General features: G+C 38.4%; 1 protein-coding gene across 5 annotated transcripts; it reads left to right on the top strand.

The window, feature by feature from the left end:
* Positions 1-103: 103 nt before the first annotated feature.
* Positions 104-27207, top strand: TEX11 (testis expressed 11). 5 transcript variants are annotated; one of them, XM_039572281.1, is made up of 29 exons: positions 104-189; positions 280-467; positions 2445-2529; positions 3708-3787; positions 4345-4425; positions 4508-4627; positions 5556-5636; positions 7850-7935; positions 9249-9306; positions 10081-10176; positions 11610-11691; positions 13385-13463; positions 14134-14285; positions 14999-15084; positions 15991-16128; positions 16405-16507; positions 17562-17686; positions 18445-18530; positions 18661-18714; positions 19152-19192; positions 19814-19900; positions 20993-21063; positions 21625-21741; positions 22602-22674; positions 23038-23187; positions 24212-24320; positions 25233-25353; positions 25714-25878; positions 26878-27207. In XM_039572281.1, the coding sequence occupies exons 1-29, from the start codon at positions 159-161 to the stop codon at positions 26947-26949; spliced, it is 2817 nt and encodes a 938-aa protein (XP_039428215.1). In that variant the 5' UTR covers positions 104-158; the 3' UTR covers positions 26950-27207. The 5 variants fall into 5 exon arrangements, with proteins under 5 accessions (XP_039428215.1, XP_019143725.2, XP_019143726.2 ...); XM_019288180.2 differs by having other exon boundaries at positions 110-467; XM_019288181.2 differs by lacking the exon at positions 23038-23187 and having other exon boundaries at positions 110-467.

Genomic DNA, 27207 nt, shown 5'->3' with positions numbered 1-27207 from the left:
CGGGGCGGGGGGCGGGGCGGGGCCGCCGGGCAGCCAATCGGCGGCGCGGGAGCCCGCCGGGAGCGCCGGGTCGGGGCAGGGTGCGCGGCGCGCACGCGCAGTGCGGGGGTGCTGCTCCCGCGGTTCCGCGCCCCTCGCGGAGCTCCCTGTGAGGGGCCATGGCGGGGCCGCGGGTGGCGGCCGTGGAAGGTGCCGCGGGCCCTCCGTCCCCGATAAGCGCCGCCGCTGGCGGCTGTTGTTGGGCTCTGTGTCACGCCCCGTTGTCCTCCTGTCTTACAGCGCTGGTGCGGGAGCTGTTGAAGGAAGAGGCGCCGTCCCGCATTGCCGCCCTCACCGAGGAGCTGTTCCAGGCGGCGGAGGGCATCTCTGAAGAGGCTGGGAAGGCGGCAGAGGGAGAGCCCCCCGCTCCTAGCCCGTCTGAAGAAATGGGGGGTGCATGTGCTTCATACACCACAGCCCTGGCCCAGGTTGGTGCTGCAGCTCTGTAAATACCAGCTGCTGCTGCTTCCCAGCCTTTGCGGTGAAGCACGTGTAGCACTACTGAAACGTTAAAGAAAACAGTTCATTTCTTCGTCGTTTACCCCAATAGCGTGAAAGTCCAAAATAAAGTGGGAAATGGTGTTCTTAAAAGTCAGTGCGAAATGATGATCGTAAATATAAATATGTGTCACTGACTGCTCTTCATGAGACGCCACCTGGATACTGTGTCCAGATCTGGGGCCACCAACATCAGAAGGATGCGGACTTGCTGGAGGAAGCCGTGAAGGTGATTTTAAGGGCAGGAGCACCTTTCCTGGCAAAGACAGACTGAGTTCAGCCAGAAGACAAAGCTCTGGGGAGACCTTCTAGTGCCTAAAGGAGTTCTGAGAGAGCTGGAGGGGGACTTAGGACAAGGGTGTGAATTGACAGGGCAAGGGAAAATGGCTTCACATTGAAAGGAGGTTGATTTAGATTAGATATTGGTAAGACTGTAAGGGTGGGGACACACTGACACATGTTGCCCAGAGAAGCTGTGGCTGCCCCATCCCTGGAAGTATTCAATGCCAGGTTGGATGTGGATTGGAGCAACCTGGGATACTGAAAGGTATTCGTGCCCGTGGCAGGGGGTTGGAACTGGGTGGTCTTTAAGGTCACTTCCAACCCAAACCATTCTATGATAATAATGAGGAAAGTTACTGGTTACTGGTGATGTTAAGGTACTTATTATTTCAAATTACTAGTAGTATCTAGTTGTAATTTCAAGTAAAAATGGAAATAGAGAGCACTGATGCATTAAGAGTTTGGTACTGGATCAGAGGAGCGGTCCTTCTCATCCTGTCTGTGGATTCCATAATGACAGCAGATACCTGAGGAAGAAAACAAGCAGGCATGTAATTTTAACTGCCTGGTAAACCCAGTATGCAATATTATGTTGGAAGTACTCATTTTTAGTCCTTATAAAAGTTTACCAGGTAGTTGTTTATAATGTTTGTTTTTTCCTTCTGTTTATTTCTCCTAGAGGAGTACTTAGAAAGTAGTAAACATCTACTTTAAAAGTCCTTTTTCAAAAAGAAATCTGGTGAGTAATACATGAATCTGAAATAAGAAAAAAGATATTGTTCAACTTTTTCCTCCAAAATTATATTTTCAAGAGACATTTAATTAGCAGTTATCAGCTAAGGCACACTGATTTTGGAAGTCCTAAATTTGCAACAAGGAGCAAGATAGGTTAGCAAGTGTCATAACAGAAAGTGTGATTAGTACAGTATGTAAAGAAATACAAGAGCATAAAAGTGGTATCCTTCAGTTCTTCCTGAATCAGTTGGGCTAAACTATTTTTGAAAAAAGGAGAAAACATTAATTTGTAATCTGGCCACTTCAGTAAGAGAGGCTATGAACTCTCTCCTAGATAGGCAAGAGTGCATTTGTAGGCAAGATCTATCATGGAAAGTGGAATAAAGTGATGGAAAATGCAGCCCCTCAGGGTGGGTTGCTAAAGCAGCTTATTGCCTTTATGTAGTGCCTTATCTTTTTAACAAGAGTATATAGTCAGTAGCCTTTGTTCTTTGTTTGCTAATATCAGAAGTTTCCCAGTGTAGGTATTTAAAGCAATTAAGCTACTTAGTGTTCTTTTTGATATGCAAAAGAGGTGAAGCCTTACTACAGGTACATTCTCAAACGTGGTAAGATTCTTTTCCAACCCCTTCAGATTTTAGCTGAAGAAATGCCACGTGGTCCATTCAGCGTGCCTGTTTTCAGGTCACTCTCCAACATGTCCCTGTGGGATCTTGTGAGAATTTTACGGAAAACTCACACCTTTGACTCTGGTGTAAAAGGGAGTTGCATAAAGATCAGAAGGGGCCATTCCTGTGAAACACGTGAAAGATGCTTCTTTTTCCAGTAGTAAATTTCAATGGGATCCACATCCAGGACAAAATTAAACAGAATTGAATTCTCCTCTTCAGGTTGAAGAGAGTGCAGTCAGCTTGTGGAACTGGACTGTGACCAAACACACGGGTGCTGTTATTGATGATGAGCAAAGAGCCAAACGTACGTATGTTCTGTACCTTCCTAAATGTGTTCCTTGTGCTGTAGCATGGGAATCAAACACTCTCTGCTGACAGGTACATAAGTAGTGCTGTAGATTTGTTTGGATCTTCGCAGGTAATGGGTACAAACAGAAGAATGTACAGCTGGGCTTGTATAAACAGTTCAAGAAGAAGCATCCTGGTGTAATAGTTATCTTCTTGTGACACAGAATCGGTGTAGGCATTCTTATCACTCCTCCTTTTCATGCCAGAACATCAGTAAAGAGGTGATGTCACCAAAGGAGTTGTAATTTGCCTTCTGATACTGTGCTTCTAACCTAAAAATGTATGGAAATAACATAGATGTAAATTTTAGAGTGTTGGTCACTTAATTTATATCAAGTGAGATAGTTACATTAGAAAAACAATCTCATCCATGTTTACATACAGAAACATTCGAAGTCCTCTTTTTACTGACATGCTTTAACCAGGTGCACAGCTGGTGGGTTCTCTTGGGCCAGGAGGAGGGCTGGGAGAAAGCAGAAGTGGTCTTTTCCCTCAATGTGTTCTTTCTGTGGTTCTGTGGGATTGCAGTGTCAGGCCTACATTCCTGTCTTGAGGGATTGTAGTCAAAATTATGCATCATCTGCATCATATAAATTATATCAGGTAAAGGGAAAAGGGTAAGTTGACACAAAATAGAGTGTGATGTTCTCAGATCACAGCTGAAGGGCCAGGGGGAGGCTGTTTTAAATACATTAAGTGGTGTCTTTTCCATCCCTGATGTCTAAGGAAGGCCTGAAAATATTTTTGCTTTTTACTTTGAAACTGTAAAGATTATTAAACTTCATTTCCTTATTTTGCTGAAGGCTATTTTGGGGCTCTCAAGACATGTTACTGTTAGCACCTGCAATGTAATTAAGTCTTTGAATAACATGTATTTTACTTAAACTCTCTCTAAATTGTTTAATAGGTATTTTAATGAGAATATATTACTTTTTTTTCTTACTGCCTGAAAAGCAATTTAAAGCATCTTGGCTAAAATTCAGATTGCTTTAACTCCTGAAGCTTTCAGATTTTTCTCTTGTGATTTAAAATGCTGAACAGTCTTTCAGATATGGCAGGGCCTGACTTTCTTAAAAAAAAAAAAAAGAAGTAGAGAAAAGGAAACTTCTGAATGCCTGCACTGTTCTTTTGCAGTACGGTTTGTTGCCTGCAGACTGATTTGCCTTTGTGAAGGCAGCGATCCTCCGGAGGGAACTATACGAAGACAGATTTTGGTAAGGCTAATTTTGGGTGAGTAATGAAATGCAGTTGGTCCCCCAGGGAAGTCTTCAAATCTTATTACATTTTCTTTGGAAAGGGAGTAAAATACGTGTCTAGTTCTGGATAGCTGGTGATTTGGCAGGAGTATTGCTGACTCTCTCTTCTCATCACTTACGGAAAGATAAGACTGATGATCCCATTTTTTCCTTTTTAAGAAAAAATACATGGTGAAGTGGGACCTGTATTTTACAGGGATACCTTGCTGAGCCATTTGAGTTAGGAATGTCTGGACAGTGTGGTCAGCATCACATCTTCTCATAGGGTAAAATAGGAGCAGCACATTCATTTATTTCAGAATCTTATAATACTGTCTAGTAGGCCACCATAAGTCTTATGCTGCATCTGAGTGTTCAGGGCTTCATTCAGAAGTGAGAGTTGCTGGTCAGAAATTGCAGAGCTGAAATACCCTTGTGCTGTGTTAGATAAGTGCAACAATGAGATGAGATCTTATGTTGCCTTTCTTGAAAGTGACTGTATTTTCACAAAAGATTTACCCCGTTTCCTCCTTCAGATGTCTATGAAAACTGGGAAAGGATGGATAGATATTGGAAAAGCTGGTCTTGCAGATGGATTTCTAGAGAATGCCATGAGTGTAAGCTGTTTTCCACTTTTGATTTATTACATACACATCTATTTGTAAGTTCCATGGGTGATGCCTGCACTTTGTTTTCCAGAGTGTAGAAAAGCTGTATGCAAAGTTACGGAAGGGCAGCGAGGGTGAAGCAGATATTCAAGTGCACAGAGCTGATGTGGAGAAGAGCCTTTTCAAAGTACTCTCTTACCAAGCTGAATCTGTATGTGTTCTCAATTTTCCTTATAAGTCACTAGGGGTATAGAGGGAAACTCTGACCCAGTTGTTAGATACCTGAATGCTTGGCATTGAGGACTTGCTGGGGGATAGATTTCCTTCACTTAGATGTCAGATAGCAGATCTCGTGTTTGCATTCAGTGTTGCAATCATTTAATGATTTTTAATTTCCCTCATTTATCACAGTCATTTTTGCAGTGTTGTTTATATCTTCTAGTTCAGATTTGTTGCTTTATGATTTGGCTAGCATGGCTGTTTATAAAATAAACAGCTTCCTGTATGAATCATAAATGGGTCAGTTCCAACAGTGTCCTGTGCTTGACTGGAGAACAAGACAAATAACTGTGATTTAAAGTATGTAATTTAGAAATTCTAAGTTTTGAGAGGAATTGTTTTGCCTGACTGATGTGTCTGAGAACTCTTATCAATCCTACAGAGTATTACGGGCATAGGAGTTCAAATATAAAGAATGTAATTTCCTGCATTTGTTGATCACACCACTGACCTCAGTATCTAGAGGGGAACTGTTATCTCCAAAATTCTCAGGAGCTAGTCTAAACAGGACAAAGCAATGGCCAATATTTTTAAATTTGATCATGGAGACAAAAGGAGAGGTGGTATAAATTTTGCTGAAATGTTGTATCATCTTAACATGTGAATAATCTTGTCCCACATCTCTGGCCTTTGCACACTACCTGAGGACTGCAGTGATTTTCTGGATGTCTTTATCATCTGGCAATATGTAGAAATATACAGAATTATTTTAGCACTGTAAGGACAGATCTCTAATCCCAAACCTAGCTTTATTGCATGTGAAAAACCCGAGTCCTGTTCTATTTTAGAGTCAGGTTTCTAGTGAATTTTAGACTGATTGCACACTAACAGTTTGTTGGCATGCTCTGCTGCATTCTCAGGCAGTTGCTCAAGGGGATTTTCAGAAAGCAGTGATGTGTGTGCAGCGCTGCAAAGATATGCTGATGAATTTGCCAAAAGAAGTAAGTGAGATCATCCCTTCTTTATCATTGCAAACTTTGAGAACCTACTTTCCTCTTTATATATTAAGAGATTACATATGCCATATAAAATTTTGAAAAGTACTCTGAACTGAAGATCTCTTCTGTGGTTGGTTGCCTCTTTGAGATCTTGTTGCTAAAAATTTTGCATGGAAACAGCAGTTTTTTTTTCAAAGTGCACTCTTTTCTTGCTTCTCTTAGATTAGCATTTGAAATAGAACGATAAACTCTTCCTAAACAATGAGAAGACAACTCAGCAAGCAAGGCAAAAAGATTTCTAAATTGAATATATCACCTACTTTCTAGAGATCCAGCTGCATTTTACATCTTGATCTTGTATATTGCATCTTGTACCCATGTGAACATTTGGGGATGGTTGGGACAAGAGAAGAGCTGAGTTACAAAGTTTTTGATACGCAAGTCTAAGACTACCTTCAGTACTAATCTTCATGGAACTGTAGAGCTATGAGTGGAGGCTTACCATTGCACTAAATGGTGGTTTTTGTAGTTCTTGTGTTGCAGAGAAAACAAACTATCATATGCAGATTAGCTTTTTGTTTGCAGAGATAAAAGTCTGTTATTTTTATATCAGAATAAACTTCCCAACATTTATTTTCATTTGCTTACATGTTTTCCCAGTATTTAGGAAACATTTTGGTCCTTCCTCTCTGGTACAGGTAATAAAATTCAAAGGGGCAGATGCAAATTCTGAAAGGAAAATATGGGAAATATGATTGGAGTTTATTTAGGTTTTTAACCAATTAAACTCCCAACTGATTTTACATTGCTTTTTGTGATCTGCAGGCCTTGTTCAAGTGCATTTGAGTGACTAAGTTAGTTGCAGGGGTCTAGCTTTGATTTGAATCATAAGAGCAGAGCTTTTTGAAAATGTTCACTGGGATCTTTGCATTCCTGTTCCTCATTTAATTCTAAATTAATTTCATTCTTTCCGCTTGAACTCCTTCATTAAATATTAAACTGCTTGTGATGAAAGCTCTTTACAAACCAGGAGCACTGATGCAGACAAGGTAAAGACTTCTGGTCATGAGAGAGTGATACAATTTACTTCTGATTTAAAGAGTGGCATTTAAAAAACAAGGAAAAAGGAAAGAGCTACTGATTGCTGAGTGAATTCAAAACTTTTAGTCTGCTGGGTAGCTCTCAATCCTAAACTCTTCCAGGCTCCCATTGTACCAAAGAGTCCCTGGAGAGTATCACAAGGAGATTGTTGTGTTGTGTGATACCAGAAATCAGCTGGAGAGGATTGTGGGTCATTGATAGTCTACGGACTAGTGCTCACAACAGGAAACTTTCTCTTCTGGAAAGAAAACCTTCACAAATGAACCTGTGAAAAATAAGGCTTCACATCTGAGAGCGATCTTTTTTGTGTTTGTGCATATACCTAGTCTGTGCTTCTGCCTCTGGATTGCAAAAAAACCCCAAAACAACTGAAGCAAGACGTGCTGCCTTTCTCATTTTTGTCTGAGAATTTGGAATCTGCAGTCAATTGCCAAAAGCATCATTTATATTTGGGAAAAAAAGATACTGCAGAGGCAAAATGGATGTAAATATTGGCAGCCTGCTGCATATAAAATGACTTTTTTGTCTCTTCTTTGGATGGCATATGACAGCTGCAAACCATTTCAAAAGAAAGGCAAGTTGTTATGAGCAGATGTTGTCAGGGCTGGCTGATAAAGCTCTGAATAACCAAGCATTCAAAAGCAGTTTTCTCCTAAAACTTGTAATCCTTTTTTAACCCCAAAGAGACATGCTGTGAAGAAGCCTATCATGGAACAGGTAGAGTCCTCTTCACTTAATTATGTAAAACTTCTTTGTTATTTAAAAAAAATGAGGTTATAGTATTACAGTTTTTCCTCTCAAATTTTAATTTTTATTGTATAATTTACACAGTTCTAGTGCTTTCAGTGTGATTTATTGAGGAACTCTGTGTTCCTCCTATGTTTCAAGAATCCTGCTGTTTTTTGTGTCCTGGACTGATTAATGATACTTCTCTTTTCCACTGAATTAATGATTCAGTTTTAGTCATCTTCAGCATCCCCTTGCGAAAGGCCAGGAGTGATAACAGTGGGTATATCTTGAAAGCAAAATGCATTTTAAGGAATTTGAGACTGGAGTGCTACAGATCTAATGATGTTTTACAAGAACATTATAGAAGCAGGAATCTTTTATTGCAGACCTGTTACCTGTCAATCCTCTGTTACAATTTTGGAGTGGAAACCTATGAATGGAAGAGGTATGAACAGAGCTCCTTCTGGCTCAGGTAATGTGCAAAAACCAAATAAAACAACCCCCTTCTTTTGAGATACAAAAATGTGTTTGAAGGAGAGGGGGGAGCAAGGGAAAGTAGAGGCCTCATTAAAAATGTGAGAATACAAGATTTTAGCTGAACCAAATTAGCTGAGCAGATACTTTTTGATGGTTGTACACTATTGCCTAAAATTTGTGTCTCTTTCCCACATGAATTTTCATGCCATTAGAATGAAAGTCACCTTCCAATGGTTCTTGCCAATTCTCTCCCTAGCACTTCCTCCAAAGAGATTAGTTTTCTGAAGAGTCCTTGACTGATGAAAGGCACAAACATCAAGGTGAAAAAGGAATGGTTAGAGACTGTTTGGGTAGGATCCAAATAACTGTTGTGGTACTATTAAGGGTGAGAAAATGTAGACTATGAGGAAGAGTATCCTCATGCCATGGTCATGGCCTCAGTGCAGAAAATTTGTGTTTCTGTCTTCTTGTTCTTTTAAATAATTAGAAGAAAATGAAGGGCAACAGATCAAATTCAAAATCATTATGATCATATATGTTGTCAAAGAGGATTTGTAGAAATGCTTAGGATTAGTTACAGCTGGTGCTTTGTTGATTATTTTATATTTTATTATTGTGGAAAATGAAATACCGAGCCCTGATGACAGAATTTGAGGGGGAAATAAAGCTTTGCAAAGTGCACATAATAATCTGGAGAAAGAGTGTGGCTCCATCTAGTGGGGTAAGATTTCCCCGGTCTAAGAATATATTAGTTTAGAAAACAAGAGCCCACTTATTGTTTTTCTTTCTAACAGTTCTTCATTCACAGCATTTGTAATCAAATCTGGTTTTGTGGAATTATCACTGTGTTTTCTCCTGGGTTCTGCCATTTAACTTTTAGAAGAAGAACGGGGAATCACAGGTTCCAGGTTCTGTCTCTGCTATTGATGTGCTGTGATCTAGAGAACAGTCATGTATAGATTTTGTGTATTACTGTATTATATGTCAGGTGAGATTGGAAACACTTGCTTCTTCAAAATCTCTATAGTTTAAATTGATAAAACCTAATGAAATGTTTGGATAGAAGATGTTACAGAATGTACTGCAACAGGTTGAAGAAAGGGATTGAGTACAATTTTTAATGTAAGGGCAGAAAGAAACCAAAACTTTCTGTTCTGTAGTAAAAGTGACTACTGAGATTAGTTTGTGTGATTTATGTGGTTTCTAACTGCTTAGGAAGTGGGAAAGGATAGGAACTTTGCATGTATCAGAATACTAAATTTATCTCTGTCATCCTGTTTAATTCTAACTTTCATTTATCATTGATAGCCAGAGTTATGACATTGGGAAGATGGACATGAAATATTCTGTTGGCAAAGAAATGCAGGTAAGAAATAGAGAAATTTCTATTTACAAATTGGAGGATTTTGTTGAACTGACTCCAGTGTATTATCAGCCTCTTCTGTGCACCCCTGCCCTGTGATGTCTTGGTCTCCTTTTCAGTAGTCTGCTATGAAGTTTGGCAGAGTTTCAAGTTCAGTTGTTATGAGCGTCAGTCACTGATGAGCGCCCATAAATCACATTTGATTCTGCTATTTCACAGAAATCAAAGTGTAGAAAGTAAGGCTGAAGTAGATCCTGAAAGGCCATCTCTTCTTTCATTCCCCTTCTCTTTGAATACATCATCAGCTACAGCTGTGTCATTTCTGATAGATGTTTCTCTGTCTCATTCAGAAGTCTGTTTATTCTTTTAATTCCAACTGCGGATATGAAGATTTTAATCTCTTCCTCTTTATGTAAATAATTTATATATTTGAAGTCCATCATCATGTTGGTCTTTGTCCTGTTTTTTTTGTTCGTTTGTTTTCCTCTGTGAAGTGTTTGCCTCCTGTTATTTCAATTTCTTCTTTCATTTTTTTTCCCAGTTATCTGATTTTCCTTGCTACCCTTCTGCTTTTCTCTGAATTCTAGTAGATTTGTGTCCTGTGTGTACTGCATTGCTTCAAGCCTGGATATGTTTCAGAAATGAGCAATCACTTTTTATGTCTGATACCAGGCAGGCATTTTTTTGACTCAAAGAGCTTTTATTTTTCAGGACCTTAGAATTTAAGTCTTTTGTGCTCATCTGTATGTTCATTTGTGGCTGTTTTTTTGTTTCCAGGCTAAAGTGCTGCGATTGTTAGCCACGACCTATTTTGAGTGGGATTGCAGTCTGTACCTGGACAAGGCATTGAAAGCCATAAGCTTGGCAAATCAGGTAGTAATTTTTGCTCTATTTATAGATTGCAATAGATGAAACTCAAGCATTTATTGACATAATAATATGGATCACATTAATCACTGGTGTGTTACCCCTGACAATGGATTGAGGTGTGTGTGCTTTATGTTTTCATGCTCCTAAGGATGTTTTGGTGTTCCCAGCTTTTTTTTTTTTTTTGTGTAGAAAAATACTCTTTTGCATGTAGAAGTAGAGCTGTCCTCCTGCGTGCTATTTGTGAGTAGTAAGGTCCTTTGATGATGGTGTGACTAAAATTTCTCTGACATGTGAGTTGATACAGGCAGGCAGCTGGGACAACCACAAACCCACAGCTAAAACACAAAGAGTAAAATTATTTCCATTACCTCATTATCTGGGGGATCCCCAAAGCAACACCCGGGCAGAGGCACGTGAGCAGACCTAAAGAATGAGGTGTATAAACATACCAACGACCCTGAAGGAAGTTCATATACCTCTAAGCAGTCATTACAGAGAGGTCTCTTGGTCCTGCACCATCTGTTTCCCATACAAAGACTTGAATTAATTTTGTTGTTCTGTCTTTTCCGGTTAGTGTGGAGTAAATGAAATCTGAAAAATTCCTATTTCTCTTCGGTTGATCATTTAAAAAAATCCATTTTCTGTTTTGTATAAAACAAGTTTTAAGTATAAAATTTCGTTTTAAATGGAAGCTGAAATTCAGTTTCTGCATGCTGCCTGAATTACAGACAGATCATGATGCATATGCTCAAGAGCTCAGGATAAAAGGCAGTGTATAGTCATGCAAATGATGTGCTACTACAGTATCTAAGCCTTTTGTCCTCTTTGTTGTTTACTTTTGCAAAGCTTTTTGAGGCAGAAAGTGTTTTTATCATAATTTTTGATAATGCACATTTTGATATTGTGTGAGGTTATGGAAACCCAGAAGAAAATGTTTATTCTAGAACCTGAAATATGCACTTAGTGAGAGCTTTAGTATACAGTCTTCATTATTTACAATTGCTCCCACTGTTGTTGCCCCCTAAATTTCTTTTTATAAACTACTTTGAATCTGCTCATATTAATTTTAGATTAATCCAGCCAATTCACACATAGAAAAGCAGGAAATGTTTCTATCATTCAGTAATGTTCAGCTTCTATTTAAAAGTATCAAAAATGGGCCACAGCAAAATGAGAATTTTACATCTTTTGCTTTCATTATCCTTGTGGTCCTTTGGCAGTGTAAGAATAAATAATAAAGATGCACATTGCATTTGGGAAGAAATTATTGCATAAGTTGCCTACCACTTGTTTCAGTCATTAAAATGGAACTGAAGATTACGGTGGGGAATATGTGATTTCTTAATATTTGTTTGTATTATGAATGTGCTGCACTCTCACAGGATCTGTGTTCTACAAAGAGCTGTCCAGCTAATGTATTGCTTTTCATTGTGCAGGAGAATTTGCATCCAGCAGGGTTTTTCTTGAAAGTTAAAATCCTTCTTAAAAGTGGAGCATCAGATGAAGATATCAACTCAGGTATCACAGCTCTCTCTAGGTTTCCTAGTGAGGTCATATTACTCCATATCCAAGGAGACTGTCTGTGTTGTACATAGAAAAACAATCATTTCTTGTGTTTTTGGCAGAATCTGCATTAACTAAATGTCATTTTGGTTTTGAAGTGTGAGACATTGTACTCAGTGTTCATAGAGGAGTTATCCAGATGCTAATTTAAATAGCCTTGCTGCAAATAGGGTAGGGGGAAGACTCTGAAGGCTGTTTAGAATGAAGACAGTGAAAATACAGCAGTGTAAAGCTACAGTTTATTTAGACATATGCATTAGATTACTCAGTGAAGGTGCATTGACTCTTACACAGCCAGCACAGAACAAAGGCTGGTGAAGCATTGCTGTTCTCTGTGTGCGATTTTGCCGATTTTGACTGACAGATATCACGTGCTGATCAGTGTGTTGTTATAAAGCTGTATTACAAGATAATAAATAAACTCTTTTCTCCTTATTCCTCACATTTATCACTTAAACAGAACTGATTCTGCTATGAAATGAGAGGATAAGAAAGTTTTTGGGGAGACTTTAACAGAGAAAGGATAATGAATGTGTCAGAGAAATTGATTTTCATAAATAATGAAATCTTAAGGAAGAGAGGCTTTGTACTCTTTGTGGGTGGAAAGCATCAGATGTGTAATGAATAATTCGAGAAATGTAGGATGTGATGAGGAATTTCTTGCAGAGGGCTGAGTGATTTGAATGCTGCCAGACTAGCAGAAATGGTAACTCCACATTGCTCCTGGGGAATTTCAGCTAGATTTCAAGCAGCCAGTTATTTGAAACTTACAGTTTCAAATAAACATACAGTAGCTGACTTGTGTTCTGCAGTTTGAATTGTGAAACCAAAGAGTTGCCTATCAAAACACACTCAGCTATTATTTAATAACACTAAGCCTCCAGTCAGTTTTTCAAGCAAGTTTACTAATGAATGGATGTATCTTTTCTTGTATGGCTGGCAGAAAAGTGTTGTGTCCATGAACTGCAATTCTCTGTCTTTGGAGTGAAGAGTCCTGCTAAGTTTTAAGCGTTTCACTAAAATCTTATGTTGTGCACTTGTATCAGCTGCCTTAGAAATGCTTCTTTTAACAACTGTTACAGTCTTGTCCCTGTGTATTCCTTCTCTGATCTCATGCAAGCTACAAATGTATCTATGTTGTTATTAACCGTTCAGCACAAAGTAACAATTTAAAAACTTTATCTGAGTGGTGTAAAACTGATACCTGCTTATCACCCACAGCTGATGCTGAGGACGTTATGCTGAAGTAGTTCCCATTGCAATATGATACCTCACACAGCCTGAGCACCAACCTCGGTGTTAGGTTGTTCCTGTTGGATAAGGATGAGACATTTTGATAGAAGGCAGCTTGAGGCAAAAGATTGTTCTACTAATGCCTATGCTGTTCCTGTTTAAAGAGGCAGAGGACTAGAATTCCAGGGCTATCAGTATGTCACCTTTCTGTAGTACTGCATTAGCTGTACAGTGAAAGGAAAGTCAAAACACAATAGACATTCTTCCTTTTGTTGTAGATCTATTATATGGCAGCTGGTATTTTTTTTCAGTTTTGTTTCTGTCTTTCAAAGAAGCTGTAAGAGATAAGTGGTAAATTGAGCAATTAAGTGTCTAAGTTGATTATATAATCTCAAGTGCTTTGTGTTCTGTCTAGCTCTTGCAGAATTCATGCACCTTGAGATGTCTTTAGACTTCTGTTTGAATACTGCCAAGCTGCTGCTGGAGCATGGAAGGTATGAAAGCATCACTAAGTGGGGTAAACACAATTTTGTTCTTTGCTTTATAAGCAAAGAACATCTATTATACAATGATACTTTATTTCAAATAAGAGCTCACGGAGGTGAGGTAAATGGTTTTGAGAGGGAGCCTGTCTTCTATAGCAAGGAGAAACTGATTGTGGCAGCAACAGAACAGGGTGTGAAATAAGTGTAGTGGCAATATGCAGTGCTATAGCCCTACTTTGGAGTGATTATGATTCCTTATGTAGTTTTAATATATGTCTGGAATCATCAGACTGACATCTTTCTTTTAACCAACCATCAGAATGACTTCGGAGTCCTAGAATCATTCTTGGGAAAAACAGTAGAAGAATAACAAGTTACTGCAAAATAAATTGAGGCATGACATTTTGCCCTGTTAAGTGCTCTGTCATGATTATATATGTATATGCTTGTATCTTGAAGCAAATGTGAAGAATAAACTCTTATGAGTACAGTGGAACAAGGATGTGGTAAGAGGAAGCTGCCATTGAATAGATGAACTGTAACAAATTCATACCTTGATTCATTCTGTCGGTGTGATTGAATGACAAACATGCTGTATGGTGTGAATATGTTAATCTCTAGAATGGAAAATTAACAGCTCTTCTGGTGCAGCCTCTTAAAAATGCATCTCTGTGAATAGGGAATCAGTTGGTTTTGATTTTCTGAAATCTGTTCCTGAACGATTTGAATCTTCACCTGACCTTGGAAAAATTACCCTGCTCCACATCGAGTTCCTGTTGAAGAATAAGAGGGAGCTGCTCGCTAAGCAAAAGATTGAAGAAGTTATTATAGGTCTGTATCCATCTTTTACTGCTGTTTACTGAAAGCTGGATGTAGCTGGCTAAGGTCTTGCATTCTAATTTTCACTTTTTTTGCTTATTCTCATATTTCTTTCTCTGTGTCTGTTTTCCATTATGTTTCTTTTACTTGGCAACTCTCAACTTCCGTATTGAATGACAGTCATGATCAAGCTCAGGGTTAAATTAATTTGCTAGAGCAATTCCTCCTTCTTAGTGTAGACTGTGTGTGACTGATACATGTGGGATTAGAAACATTAACCAGGAGTTCTGTGTAATGTTAATACTTTGTCCATCCAGCCCAATTTATTTTTGTTTGTCAGTATAAGACAGGTTGCATATCCTTGTTGGAGCAGCTGGATAACAATTTGTTTTTCAGGTCTGTTGGACCTGTAGCACTTGCAGTACTTTTTGACTATCAGATCTGCTGTAAAACAAATCCTATTTCATGTTGCATCTAGCTAGGAGCAAGAGCTACATTTACATTGTTCAAGCATGAAAATATTTTTCTCTTACCCACTGGGTTTTTTTGGGTTTTGGTTGGTTGATTGGTTGGCTTGTTTTTTTTTTTTCCATAAACAGGATATGAAACTCTGGCTCCTAGCTGAAGCTATTGCTGTGTCCCTGTTTTTTGTTGCAGGCTATGGGATAGTTCTTAGATGCTTCTCAGTGTGCTTTGTAAAGTGATGATTTGCAGTATCTTTTCAGGTCATTATACTGGGAAACAGCTGCTGCCTGAAGCCTTGAATCAGCTGCACATCATCTTGTGGGACAGAGCTGCCAAACGTTATGAGGTTTGGGACCAAATAGTAGTGTTCTCATTTATGTCAGTGAAAATGAAAATCTTTTCCTGACCTCTTTGATATGTCTATTTTTGGTTAGAGTGCAAACTGTTACTAAGAGCCTTGTTCCAGCTGGCACTAGTTTTATTTTCATCCATCTGGGTGCTGTTTTCAGTTATAAAATCCAGTTTCAGGTAGCCTCATCTTAAGGCTTGTGCATGGGAACAGTTAATGCCAGAATTCCTGTTCCAGCTGGTTCCTACATGGCTATGGGGCCTGAAGAGATTCATCCAAGAGTACTCAAAGAACTGGCAGGTGTGAGGCCTCTCAATGATTTTTGAATGATCTTGGGAATCTGGAGAGGTCCCAGTTGGCTGCAAGCTGGCAAAAGTTATCCCAATTTTCAAGAAGGGCAAGAAGGACAACCCTGGAAACTACAGGCCTGTCAGTCTCACTTCAGTGCCTGGTAAAATTATGGAGATTATTCTGGGAGTTATTGAAAAACACCTGAAGGACAATGCAGTCCTTGGTCACAGCCAGCACTAGTCCATGAGGGGGAAGTCCTGCTTGTCAAACTTGATTTCCTTTTGGGACAAGGTCACCCACCTCATTGATCAGCTGAAGCCAGTTGATGTCACCTCTTTGGATTTCAGTTCAGCTTTGCATACTGTCTCTCAAAGTGTCTGGGTAAATTAGAGGGCTGGGCACTCACCAACTGTATGAAATCTAACAAAGGCAAGTGCTGGATTCTGCACCTGGCACAACCTGAAGGTTACACTGGAATATACTTGACTATCTAAATCTTTCATTTGCTGTGACCTTTTTGAGAAAAAAAAAAAATTGGGAAGACATAGGCAGTTTAATCATCCAAATATGGTCATGTTTTTTTGGGTTTTGTTTTGTTTTTATATTTTCTAGGAGAAAAGCTATTCTGAAGCCCTTCACTGGTACAATTATTCAGTCAGCTTTTATACACCTGGGCAGATAGATCAGAACTTGGCTAAGCTGCAGAGAAACATGGCTTCTTGCTATCTTCATCTGAAACAACTTGACAAGGTATATTTAATGCATATATAGACATACTTATGTATTTATTTGCATTGCTTTTATTTTTGAGGAATTTCCTCTTTCATTTCTGGTCAGCCTTTGGTGCTTTCTTCTGGTCTCACCACTTTTGTTTCAAGGGCAGATGTTGCCCTGTCAAACATCTTGAGTTATTCTATAAGTAACCATTAACATTTTGTGTATCTTTTTATCTCTCTTCTATTGCAAATTATATACTAATTTCAAGGTGATGTTTTACTGATTTCCTTTAATCTCTTCTGTGAATAGGCTAAAGAGGCAGTTAAACAAGCAGAGAGGTGTGATCCAAACAGCATCTTTACTAAATTCAGTGTCTATAAGATTGCAGTGATGGAGAACGATACTGATAAAGGTAGAACTTGAAAGTTAAAGGGTCCACTACAAGGAGCAGAAGTGCCAAATATATTAAAAAATACTAAGCAGCTTTGGACTGTTCATCTTGGGAAAGACACAGTAGAGGGTAGCTAGAAAAAGGGTCTCTAAAGTCATTGAAAATGTCAGGCTGTAGATTTAAGTTGTAAAAGTGGGATTTTTTTTTTTGCACACAGTATGTAATATGCTGAGTCCATTGCTGTATTTGATTTTGTTTGGGTGGAGCCTGTGGCTGGGGAGGATAATCTTCCCTTGGGCAGAAGCTATAGTAGCATCCCAGGGTGAGAATCACTCTCTGCTTTTTTGTATGCATATACAATATGAACCTTAAGGGAACCATTATTGCTGCTCTTAATTTCTCTGGACAAATGGAGCCTGAAGTTACCAAAAAATGCATGAATTATTGAGATGACTTAGAGAATGTTGTATCTCTGTAGCCTCTTTCTTCTTTATAATGAGTTCTGCTGTTTCATATTTTAATGAGGATCTTAGCTCAAGTAATGAAAATTGAGAAATACAGTCTATAGTTACTTAGAATACAGAGTAATGTGCAGAGCTTATTTTCCAATGAGTTCTCTGCCATTTAATTATTCTCAATACAACTTTTATTGACAGCATAATTTGCTCACATAATATAGAGTGGGAAACACAGCACAGTGTGAACATAAAAGCAGTGCCACCCTTAGCATAAGCCAAGATGTGGGAGCTTGGAATGATGCCCAGACAATGTATTAGAGAAAGTATTCTGTCTTTGGTAACAAACAGTTACTTAGCAGAACAAAATTAAGGATGTGAGATGAGCATCATTTGTATGGCATCTTTGTTTCCTTAGATTAGTAGCCTGGAAAGCATTTTGGCACCTCCCTAGGCAGAAATGCATATCTGGGGAGAAGTGCTGGTATTGTCAGGTTTTCTTGTCTTGGCTTTTCATTAAAAAAAACCTTACAGCCTTTCATAAATCATTGAAACAGTAGAATTTTCCACCTTCCAATTGCTTCTATAAAAATGTTGTTTTTTCCCTCTGTCTCTTTCAGCTGTGGAAGCTGTTATTGAAATGGGGAAGCTAGCAGAAAAGACATCAGAACATGAAGGCAAGCTGAGAGTGGATAAAAATACAGGCAGCAACCTCTTGAGTTTAGCTGCCCAAATTGCTTTAGAGGTAGAGCAGATAATGTTGTCTTTACTTTCCTTTATTGATATAAGTAGGACAGCTGTAACATCTTTAACCTAGCCTAGTTTTAATATTTCTCTGTATTTCATGGATCTCTTAGTATTTCATGCTTCTACAACAAAGGTCTTGCTCAAATGTGTTGGGTAATGGAAAGTAGAAATTAATTTCATGTAGAAATAAGTGGTATCTTTTAAAATTTTGACAGGAAAATAAAGATTTCTGAGTTACGAATGTTGGCATCTGGATATTACATTGTGTATTTCTGTAAAATTCTCCTTAGCAAAAAGTTACATCTTCTTCTGCCTCTGGGATTTGATCTTTGGTGTGAGAGGGGGAACCTGTGTATAAAATACACATAAATCAATGATGAAAGTCCTTTGCCCCTCCTGCTTGCCTCTTGGTTGGTGGCCTGAGCGATGTCTGAACTGGCTGATTGCATTTCAGGCTATTAGGGCTTTGTTCCTAGCCCTGTGAGGCATGAAAGCCTTACCAACCTGTACTAGTCCTGCTCTTACCACAGGCTCTTTGTGCAGGGAATCATATGATCTCTCCTTAGAGCTTTCTCTGCACTCTCAGGCAATTCTGTGCATTTGTTCATTTTCCTGCTACTAGACTGCACAGACTTAGAATATGTGGTTGCTTTGGGGTTTGTTTTTGTTTGGGTTTTTGTTGTTGTTTTGGTTTGGGGTTTTTTGTGGTAACTGAGGTAGTGCAGGATATACAAAACATGTTTTAATTCTTTTCAGAATGACCAACAAATTGTGGCTATCAAGGCTTTGGAGTATTTGTCTGAACATTTGCAAGACTGCCGACAACTGTTTGCAGCCTTAAAGTAAGAATTCAATATAATTACAAGAACAAGCATAAAGAAGAAAAGTGGGATTCTTTCAGGAAAATTAGGGCAAAGTACACCATTGAAAAAAAAATCTTGTTTCTTCATTGCTTATTTTTCTTATATTTAGATGTTTGGTCCGTCTGATGTTGTCAAAAGTCATGGCAGAAAATGCAGAGAAAAGGTGGGTCTGCTTGAAAAACCATTTTCTCATGGTGGATATGTTGTTCAAATTGTGTAATGTTTTCTTTCTGGGCTTTTTTTCTTGCAGAGTAATCAAGAGATTATTTTTTATGCTAGTAAAAGTCCACCCAGATGACTTCCTAGCTTGACCTAATGGCATCACATAGGAACATATTTTCGACTTGTATAAACTTTTCTTTAAATATTTGTTCTTTGCCTTCTTCTTTTATTAATGCATATACCTGTTAGGTATTTTTAATAGAGGTTGTGAGTGAAGCAATCTCTGTAACTTTGACTCTTGTGGGATATCTTTGAGAAGTTCTGAGTGAGAAGAGTGGATCTATCCATAACTGGGAAAATATATTCCAACATAAATAATGCATTCTGTTGAAAAAAAATTAATCAATTTTCTAAAACTAAATTTTTTCTCCATTCTAGAGATGAAGATATCAACTCAATAGTGACTTACTTGAACTTGGGTATGTTTTTGTTTTATTTGCATTTTCTGGAGTTCTTCTGTATGTGAACATTTTATGATATGATTAGATCCATACCAATGAAATATTTAGACTCCTTATTTCAGTCCAGGCTCTCAAATTCCCAGTGAAATCAATAAAAGCGAAAGCTGGAGAGTCAATAGTATTGTGAAGTTGGATCTCAGTGCTACAGGTCTTTGCTATCAAAAACTTGCAGTACTGCTGAAGTAGAATAGATTTAAGAGTAGAATTAAATCAATAAAAGGTTTCTAGAAGGAAGGCCTCAAACTTGTAATTAAATTTAAACCCCCTTCTTGTGAAATTAAGTAAAACTCCTATGCTTTAGACTTCAGTGTCAGTAAACTTAGAAGAGGCAGTACTTGTTTGCATCTTCTCTAAAATACTGATTATGGCAGCAACAGAACAGGGTGTGAAATAAGTGTTGTTGTTTTTTATAGGGCTTTCTCCTGAAGAATATTAGATTTAAGTTGTGAGAATAAGTCTTCATCAGGAATTACATGGGACTTTTGGAAACATCTGTTTTGTAGTGTAGGGATTAGACTTGGAAATGTTTTTATTCTGCTGTGAAAGTGGTACTTTTGTATTGAATTATGTTTTCTGCAGCTCACAAGAAACTTGCTGAGTTTTTCACAGAAGAAGAATTTACAGGGGACATGAGGATCCTTGAAGCTCACTGGTTTAGGAAAGTTGGTAGGTTGCACTCTCAAAATCTAAACTGAATCTCCTCTGTCTTTTTTAGTCCTTTTAAATCAGCAGCCCTGGAGTTTGCCTTGAACTACAGACTGTGAAATCTAAACAGCAAATATTATCACAGATAAAGTGGTTTCTAGTGGGAAATGCAGCTCCCATGGGGCTGCCCTAAGCATTCTGCATAGTGTTGTCTCTGGATCCTCATTTTGTAGTCTTTGTTACACTGTTTTGCTAAAGGATTAGTTCATTTGCTTGTCTATAAATAAAAATATATGCGTAGGGTAACAGGTTGAACCAATTTTTCAGATTCATGCTTCTGTCAGAGCATACAGGAGAGAAACAGGTGCAGTCAATATCAGAAGACATCTGCTTTTGCACACATCCTCACAGTGTAACCGTGCTCCAGTAAAGAGTAGCAAGGGAGGGGGAGGAGAAGCAGCAGAGGTCAAATACAGTGACATGAGAATGAATGGATTCATGACCTTTCAAAGGCAGCATTCTCACTCACAGGATAAACAATTCAGAGACTACAAAAACATGTCCTATAGAATAAATTAATGTGAAAGTTGCTGTAGAATCTAAACATTTAATTGGGTCAAGCTCTCATACATAAATAATTTATTTGCCTTTAGATGCTCATCCATTTAGCACTCAGAATTGTGTGCTTAATTGCCACTTACTTGACCTTTCTGGGGTAAAATGAAGAATGGTTGAAGATGTTGTAGGGTTTTTTTTTCCTTTTTCTATTTTGTTTGTCTTGGGAATACTGTTCAACACTTCCACTCGTATTCTAGCTTTGTTAACTAATACAAGAAAATGCTTGTCCCAGCTCATGCTTTTTGAGGGCAGGGTGTGTGCTAGAAAGGGTTCTTGTTTGTGATGAAATCATCAAGGCAAAATTTGAAAGCATGAATAAGCTATTTTAATAAATCACTAGGAACAGTATTTCATGCTGTTGTTAAATGAGCTGTTGATGACATTGATTCAGAAATAGAATTGTAGAACGTGAACTGCTTATTGCTAGAGATTAGATGGGCACACATATAGCAGTGCAGATTTTTATTCTATTCTCTATCTTTATGTCTTCGTTAGCTTGGAACTTAGCTGTACAGTTCAAGGACAGCCCTGAAAAGATGAGGGATTTTTTTGTACTGTCTTTCAAGGTATTTACTCTTGCAAATAGTGTGTCTGATTGAGGAATATTTTCATCTGTCTAGTTCTTTTAGAAGTCACATCCATGGTTTGGGTATCTCCGTGGAGACATGCTTGTATGCTCTGAAGCTGGAGCATTTTTGTCACAAGGAGATTGACTTGTAAAACAAAATGTGTGCATTATTGTCATACTTTACATTCTGTTTCTTAAGGATGCAATAAACTTAAGACTTCAACGAGAAGTTTCTAAAATAAATGGATTCTGATGTTTGGAAACTGTATCATTAATAAAAACATGTTAAGTACTTGAGTCCTAATCTTTATGCAGAACTTCTACCAACACTGTCAGTTTTGTATATGTTTGTAGAGAGCGGGCTCCAACTCAGCTTTACACTTTATATTTAAATGATCCTTTTGCGTAATTGTACAAGTAAAATTACAATGTGAATATATATACTACTCATCACTGGTTCCTGCAAGTGTCATAGAGGAGGGTCAGCAATTATCTGTTCACAAGCAAATTGCTTGATATGGGCGAAATTCTCATTACTTTTTCCTATTTTTGGTGTCAGTTGTCCCAGTTTTGTCCCTCTGACAAAGCTGTTCTGATTGCTCAGAAGACATGCCTGTTAATGGCAGCTGCAGTTGATCTGGAAATGGGGAGACAACAAGTAACACCTTCAGAACAGGTAAGGCAAAGCCTGTTAACTATTTCTGAGTGTACCAGTGTAGCATTTTCTTCCTTTTGATTTTGAAGTCTTAGCTTTTTTACTCAGAATGGGATATTGAGAGTGTAAGCAAGGGAATATTTCATAGTTACTTAGAATTGATGCACCTTTCCAGACAATTGTAAATGTTGGATTTCTGTAAATTAAGTTCTGTTGACTTCAGTGTATTTGAATGGGTTTGTATCAGTAAAGGGTCATGGCAATATCTTCTCTTAGAGGAATTTCAATCTACAATAGATATATTGTAAGGAGTCTGCTGCTAAATGTGGGTTAGTCAGAAAGACAATTACTGCTGTTGCTGAAAGTAGTTACCACTGTGGTTGTGATAAAGCTCACCATTTTTTTTTGTTTGTTTTTCTGCATATATCTATTTATGGTGGGGGGGAGGAAGAGGGCATTGTGCTTACTGTGGTAAGAAGATTAAGGAAAACACACCGTGGTTGTGAAGGAACTACAGAAGTCTGGTATAGAGCGATTGTAGAAAATTCTGTGGAGGGCAATGCACAGCAATTTGTGTTGTGGCATTAAGTGGTTTGTCAGTCTCAATAGCACTATTTTGTGCTTGGGAGCTAAAACAGTTATGTCCCATAGAAACATGGATGGTTCTTTCTGGGCCAATGAAATGTTCAGTGGGAAGTGGCTTTGTCTGCGATGTGGAGGTCTTTGGAAAAGAGAAAAAAAAACCCCAAAACCCACTAACTGATATAGGTGATTTACTAACTAGGCTGATTCTTAATTTATTTTACAGTTAGTTCTGACATAATTATTCCTTTTGCTTTTAAAACTATGACCAAAATAACTTATTTAATTCTGTAAAATAGACGGAGCTTTTTAGTCAGGCCCTTCAACATCTTCAGACATGCAAGGAGATATGGAAGGTTCTGAAATTAACAGGTAAGCTACAAAGTGTGTGTTTTCAGCACATGTAACTCTTAGTCACAATATTAATGAAAAATACAGAGCATGTGGAATTGCTGTCTCAGATGGAGATTACTGGAGCAGATAGATGCTATGATAAAAGCTGAGGTGTTAAGTGACTGTTAGCCTGGCAGATTCACGGTTCACTTTTTTGGTAGGATATAGGTAGAAAAATTCCATTAGGTATTCCTTGAATGGCAAATTCACTTGCTCTACTGTTAAGTCTGAGTGCCTTGATGGTTTTCCTGCCTCTTGGAAGCAAAATTTATACCTTATAGTACACCCTGTGGCTTTGAGAAAATTCATCATTATGTACAGGTGATCCTGTCTCTTTTGTAGGAGATTTTGCTAAAGACCCAACAGACACATTGTTACTGCTTTATGAATTTGAAGCAAGATCCAAACTGAATGATCCAACACTTCACAATCTTATGGAATCAGTTTGGGAGCAACCACAAATAGAGATCAAGACACTTGAAATCATTGCATGTAAGGACTTTTATAGATCTTCCAAGTCACAAAAAAAAAAAAAAGCTTTCATTTCTCTTTCCTGTTCTTTTGAGGTGACTAGGATTATCATGTATTGTACAACATGCAGAAAATGGATCTAACCATGTATATTTTGTCCTGGAGCAAAGATGCTTAGGATCTCAGCAACATTAGAAAAGCTGTGTTTTGAAATACCAGATGACATAGATGATGAACCAGAAAATTGCCATATCCTTCCATTTCTAGATCCTGAGACACTCATATATCTTGTGAGTCTGGAAAGGATTTTTCAGATAAACTTTTACAAGCTCCAGACTGGCAAAGGCCAGAGAATGACCCTCACTGATTCATGCCCCAGTGCAGAAGTTTTGGGCTGTGGACTTTGGATAGATACTTTCAGTATGTTTAAGCCACTAAGATAACGTTAAGTTTCAACTTAAAGTTTGTATAGTCAGTTTGTAAATAGCACTTCTCTACACTGTGCCATATTTTCATCACAAAGTCCTAGCCATGAAAATATGCTTGAGAATCTAGAGCAGGATCCAAGAAAGATGAGGAGCATTTAGAATTGCCGAGTCTTTGGAGGGTGTCCTGTAGGATTGCATAAACACCTTCTGTTCTCCTTGCCCTGAGGGAATATGCTCCAGTGCCTGGAGACACCGTTCTGAAATCTTGCTCCTGCATAAGGTTTCCATCTGGATTTTCGTGTTCAAGGGGAGAAACAAAACTCTTTAGACAGGGCCCCCCACCACAATATTTTTGTATTACTGCACTGGAGATAAACAGCAGTGAATTATGAAGCTTTCTGTGCTTCTGCCTCATCCTCGTTGATGATGTCCTTGGTAAGAAAAAGGGAGAGAAGCACTAGCTTGCAACCAACCCAGGCATTAAGCAAATCTCTTTTCAGTTGTTTTTCACAAGGGATCTGGAAACATGCTGTAGTTTATTTTAGTGACCTATGAGATTGAAGTCTGACTTCAGTAATTTATCTTTTTATTCTTCTCTATTTTCTTTTACTTTGAAGCATTAGCAATGGAATCTCCAGCTCGGTATCCTGTACTGTGTAAGAAAGCTCTCAAGAGTGCACTAAACCTTCACAGAAAGCAGGCTGTCATTGATGCTGTAAAATTTAGGTTAGTATTATCACGTAGCTTTGCCATGAGCCTGTGACTGGAAAGGCTGACAGGGAATAAAGCCTGCAATTTGAAAAAAAAAAGTGGATTTTAGTTTAAATTCAAGGTTCTACTTCTTGCTGGCCAACCAATGTACTTGTCTAATAATAGATATTTTAACTGCAGTTTGTTTACTTGGCTTATTTTCTGGCACAGCCTTGTTTCCAATAAATTAATCAATTGAGGAAGGAAAATGAAAATTGGATCCAGAAGAGGTCTCTGGTTGTTTCTTGTGAGGAAGGTGTTCATTTCAAATTGTTGCTCTGCAGTAGTGAGCTGGATATTTCCAAGACAATGAGGAGAAATTAAGGGTTGAGAAGAAAGCCATGAGCTGTAAGGTAGTGATCCAATGCCATAGTACATACATGATTTATTTAGCATATTTATGTGTTACTTATCCTTTCCAAGTTCCTTGAAGTAAGCACTTGGCAAAGGCAACTGTTGATATTGCCTTTCTCACTTCACACTGAGAAGGAGCTGTTTTCAGAACCCTGTATTTGCTACTGATTTTCTGAGGATGCTGCCTACGTAGCTCTTGTTGGTGAAGTTAGGAAAGGTACTTTTTTCTTGCTGTCATGTGTAACACCCTAGGAAATACTGTGGTTTTCCTTCTGTGTTACTGTAGAGACCAGCAATGAAGATAATTAAGTACTAATTGCTCTTGGCTCTGTTTTTGCATAGTTTGTATGAATAAGATCTGATATATGAAAATGCATGTTTTTGCTACAGGAATATGAGTATAGTAAGCACCAAGGTAGACATGTCTGTCTGACAATCATAGAGGCATAACTCAGTGTGCTCCTGATACTAAAAACCAACTGTTTGTGCATGTAGTATTTAATGTTTCCTCTTTTGCTCTCTTTCAATCCTCAGTAAATGCTTACACAGTTTGATTAACATTTCTTTGCCAACTGGATTAACAGACCTGGATACCTGTGTGCTGCAGGAGGTGTGGGATTACTTTGAAGATGCTCTGAGTGTAGTCAGCAGCACAGTAAGTTGAACAGGAAACCAAAAGATTGGGAGATGATCCTGAGCACATTTGAAAAAAGTTCTCATTAGACTGAGAATCATTAGTAAAATGAACATTACATAGTGTTATATGTGGAGCTGCTAAGACTTCTTCAATAAAAGATACACTGAAATGACCTCCAGAGAAATGTCTCTTGGATAATTAGGACTGTATTACAAATTTCCTTGGATTTTGTAAGGGCTTTTTCTCCCTTTGCTTAGGAGGAAAAAACCCAACAGTTTTCCCACACTAAAACTAAACTCTAAAACACTCTTGACTTGTCAGTTTTAAAGTGAAGATTCTATTTTCTGATGAACTGCTGCTGCTTGTTTGCTACCTCAGGATGCTTACCCAGAGATGGAAATCCTTTGGTTGATGACAAGAGCCTGGAATACAGGAATATTTCAGTACACTGTTGGTAAATACAAGGAAGCTGAGCAGTGGTGTGGATTGGGAATGCGTTTCCTCAATCACTTAGGATCTCTGAAGAAAAGCTATGAAGGCCATGTAAGTGTACACAGGGGGATATGAGGATATGGGATTGGATGTCTGCCCTGAATTTGAGATGTGGATCTGGGTGAAGAAACCACAGCTGATGATTTTTAGAGTTTCAGGAGAATCGTGGTACCTAAATATTTTGGGGGAGCCTGATACTAAAAGATTTTTTCAAAGTGAGGCCAGAAAAGTTTTGATAGCCAATGGAAAGAATAATGTAGCATTCTTTTACTGGAAGGATGATGCAAATGAGTGACTGGAAATAAACTTCTGACTGTTTGTGCCCACTTTAACTAAAGCCAAGGTGCTGTACCAGTTTACTTAAATCAGCTGTTACATGAATACTTCCAAACTTGGTTTCTAGTATAATCTAATGTCTTACAAACAGGGTTTAAGATGGTGTGAAGAAAATCACTAAAGCTCACCTTATCAGGTGTAGTTTAGCCACTTCCTATGAGGGAGAAATTTCCAGGCTAGTACCTTTGTAGGTGACACTTTGCAATGACACTTTTTCTTACTCTGTCACAAGCTTCTTTCTGCAGCTTTTGGCTGCTGTTCCTCTCTAGATTGCAACCCAGTGCAGTGTGGCTGGTGTCACCATTCATTCTCTTGTGCACAAGCTGAGCAATCAAGGGATTGGCTGTAACTCTTACGCCATTGAAAATCCATCAGTTAAGACAATAAGTGCTGACAATAAGAAGTCTCTTCCACCCTCAATTCCCAGTGTCTGTGATTTGGTGAACAGGTTTATGTATGGATATAAGACTCAGATATAAACTATGCTTTATAACAGTGTAAATAAAACCGTTTTTGTTAGGTTGCACCGATCTGTTTTTTTCTAAACCATGGCATTTAAACCTGGGCCAAAAATCTTTACATCAGTCTGAAATTTTAGGTTTAGAAGCTGGTGGTAGTCTCCCACCTATTCCCTTGGTTCTGTTCTCTGTCACTTAGTTAAATGATATATTTTTATCCATCCTTGTTGACAACTATGGTGCTCGTATTCTCCAGATGGTTGGCCTCTATAGTGAGGTTCTGGACAAGCTGGACAGAGCAAAAGGATTTATTCCAAATGAAGAATAATGACAGCCACAACTACAAAAAAGGAAAGCACCCTCTCTTGGAAATGTTCTGCTGAATGAGAGGCTGTTAGCTCTGGGAAGGCACAGGGTCATGGGAGCAGTGGAAAAGAAACCAGGATCTCCTTCTTGTTCGCAAAGAGGTTATGTACTTTTTAGGAAGTGTTTGTTCAATAAATGTAATTGTTTTCCTCTAGGGAATAATTTTCATTCTTTGGAGCTATTTAGCAGTTAGAAATAAATATTTAACTTTTTCATGAGA

This window comes from Corvus cornix, chromosome 4A (assembly GCF_000738735.6).
Source record: "Corvus cornix cornix isolate S_Up_H32 chromosome 4A, ASM73873v5, whole genome shotgun sequence".
Lineage (NCBI taxonomy): Eukaryota > Metazoa > Chordata > Aves > Passeriformes > Corvidae > Corvus > Corvus cornix.
This window is presented reverse-complemented; position numbering and strand designations above follow the sequence as displayed.

Bases quoted from the DNA above. Each gene is read 5' to 3' on its own strand.
- TEX11 (XM_019288180.2), top strand. From the start codon at position 159: ATGGCGGGGCCGCGGGTGGCGGCCGTGGAAGGTGCCGCGGGCCCTCCG. The intron at 17,687-18,444 runs GTAGAGCAGATA...AATTCTTTTCAG, and splicing joins CTGCCCAAATTGCTTTAGAG to AATGACCAACAAATTGTGGC. The intron at 19,901-20,992 runs GTAGGTTGCACT...TGTCTTCGTTAG, and splicing joins TCACTGGTTTAGGAAAGTTG to CTTGGAACTTAGCTGTACAG.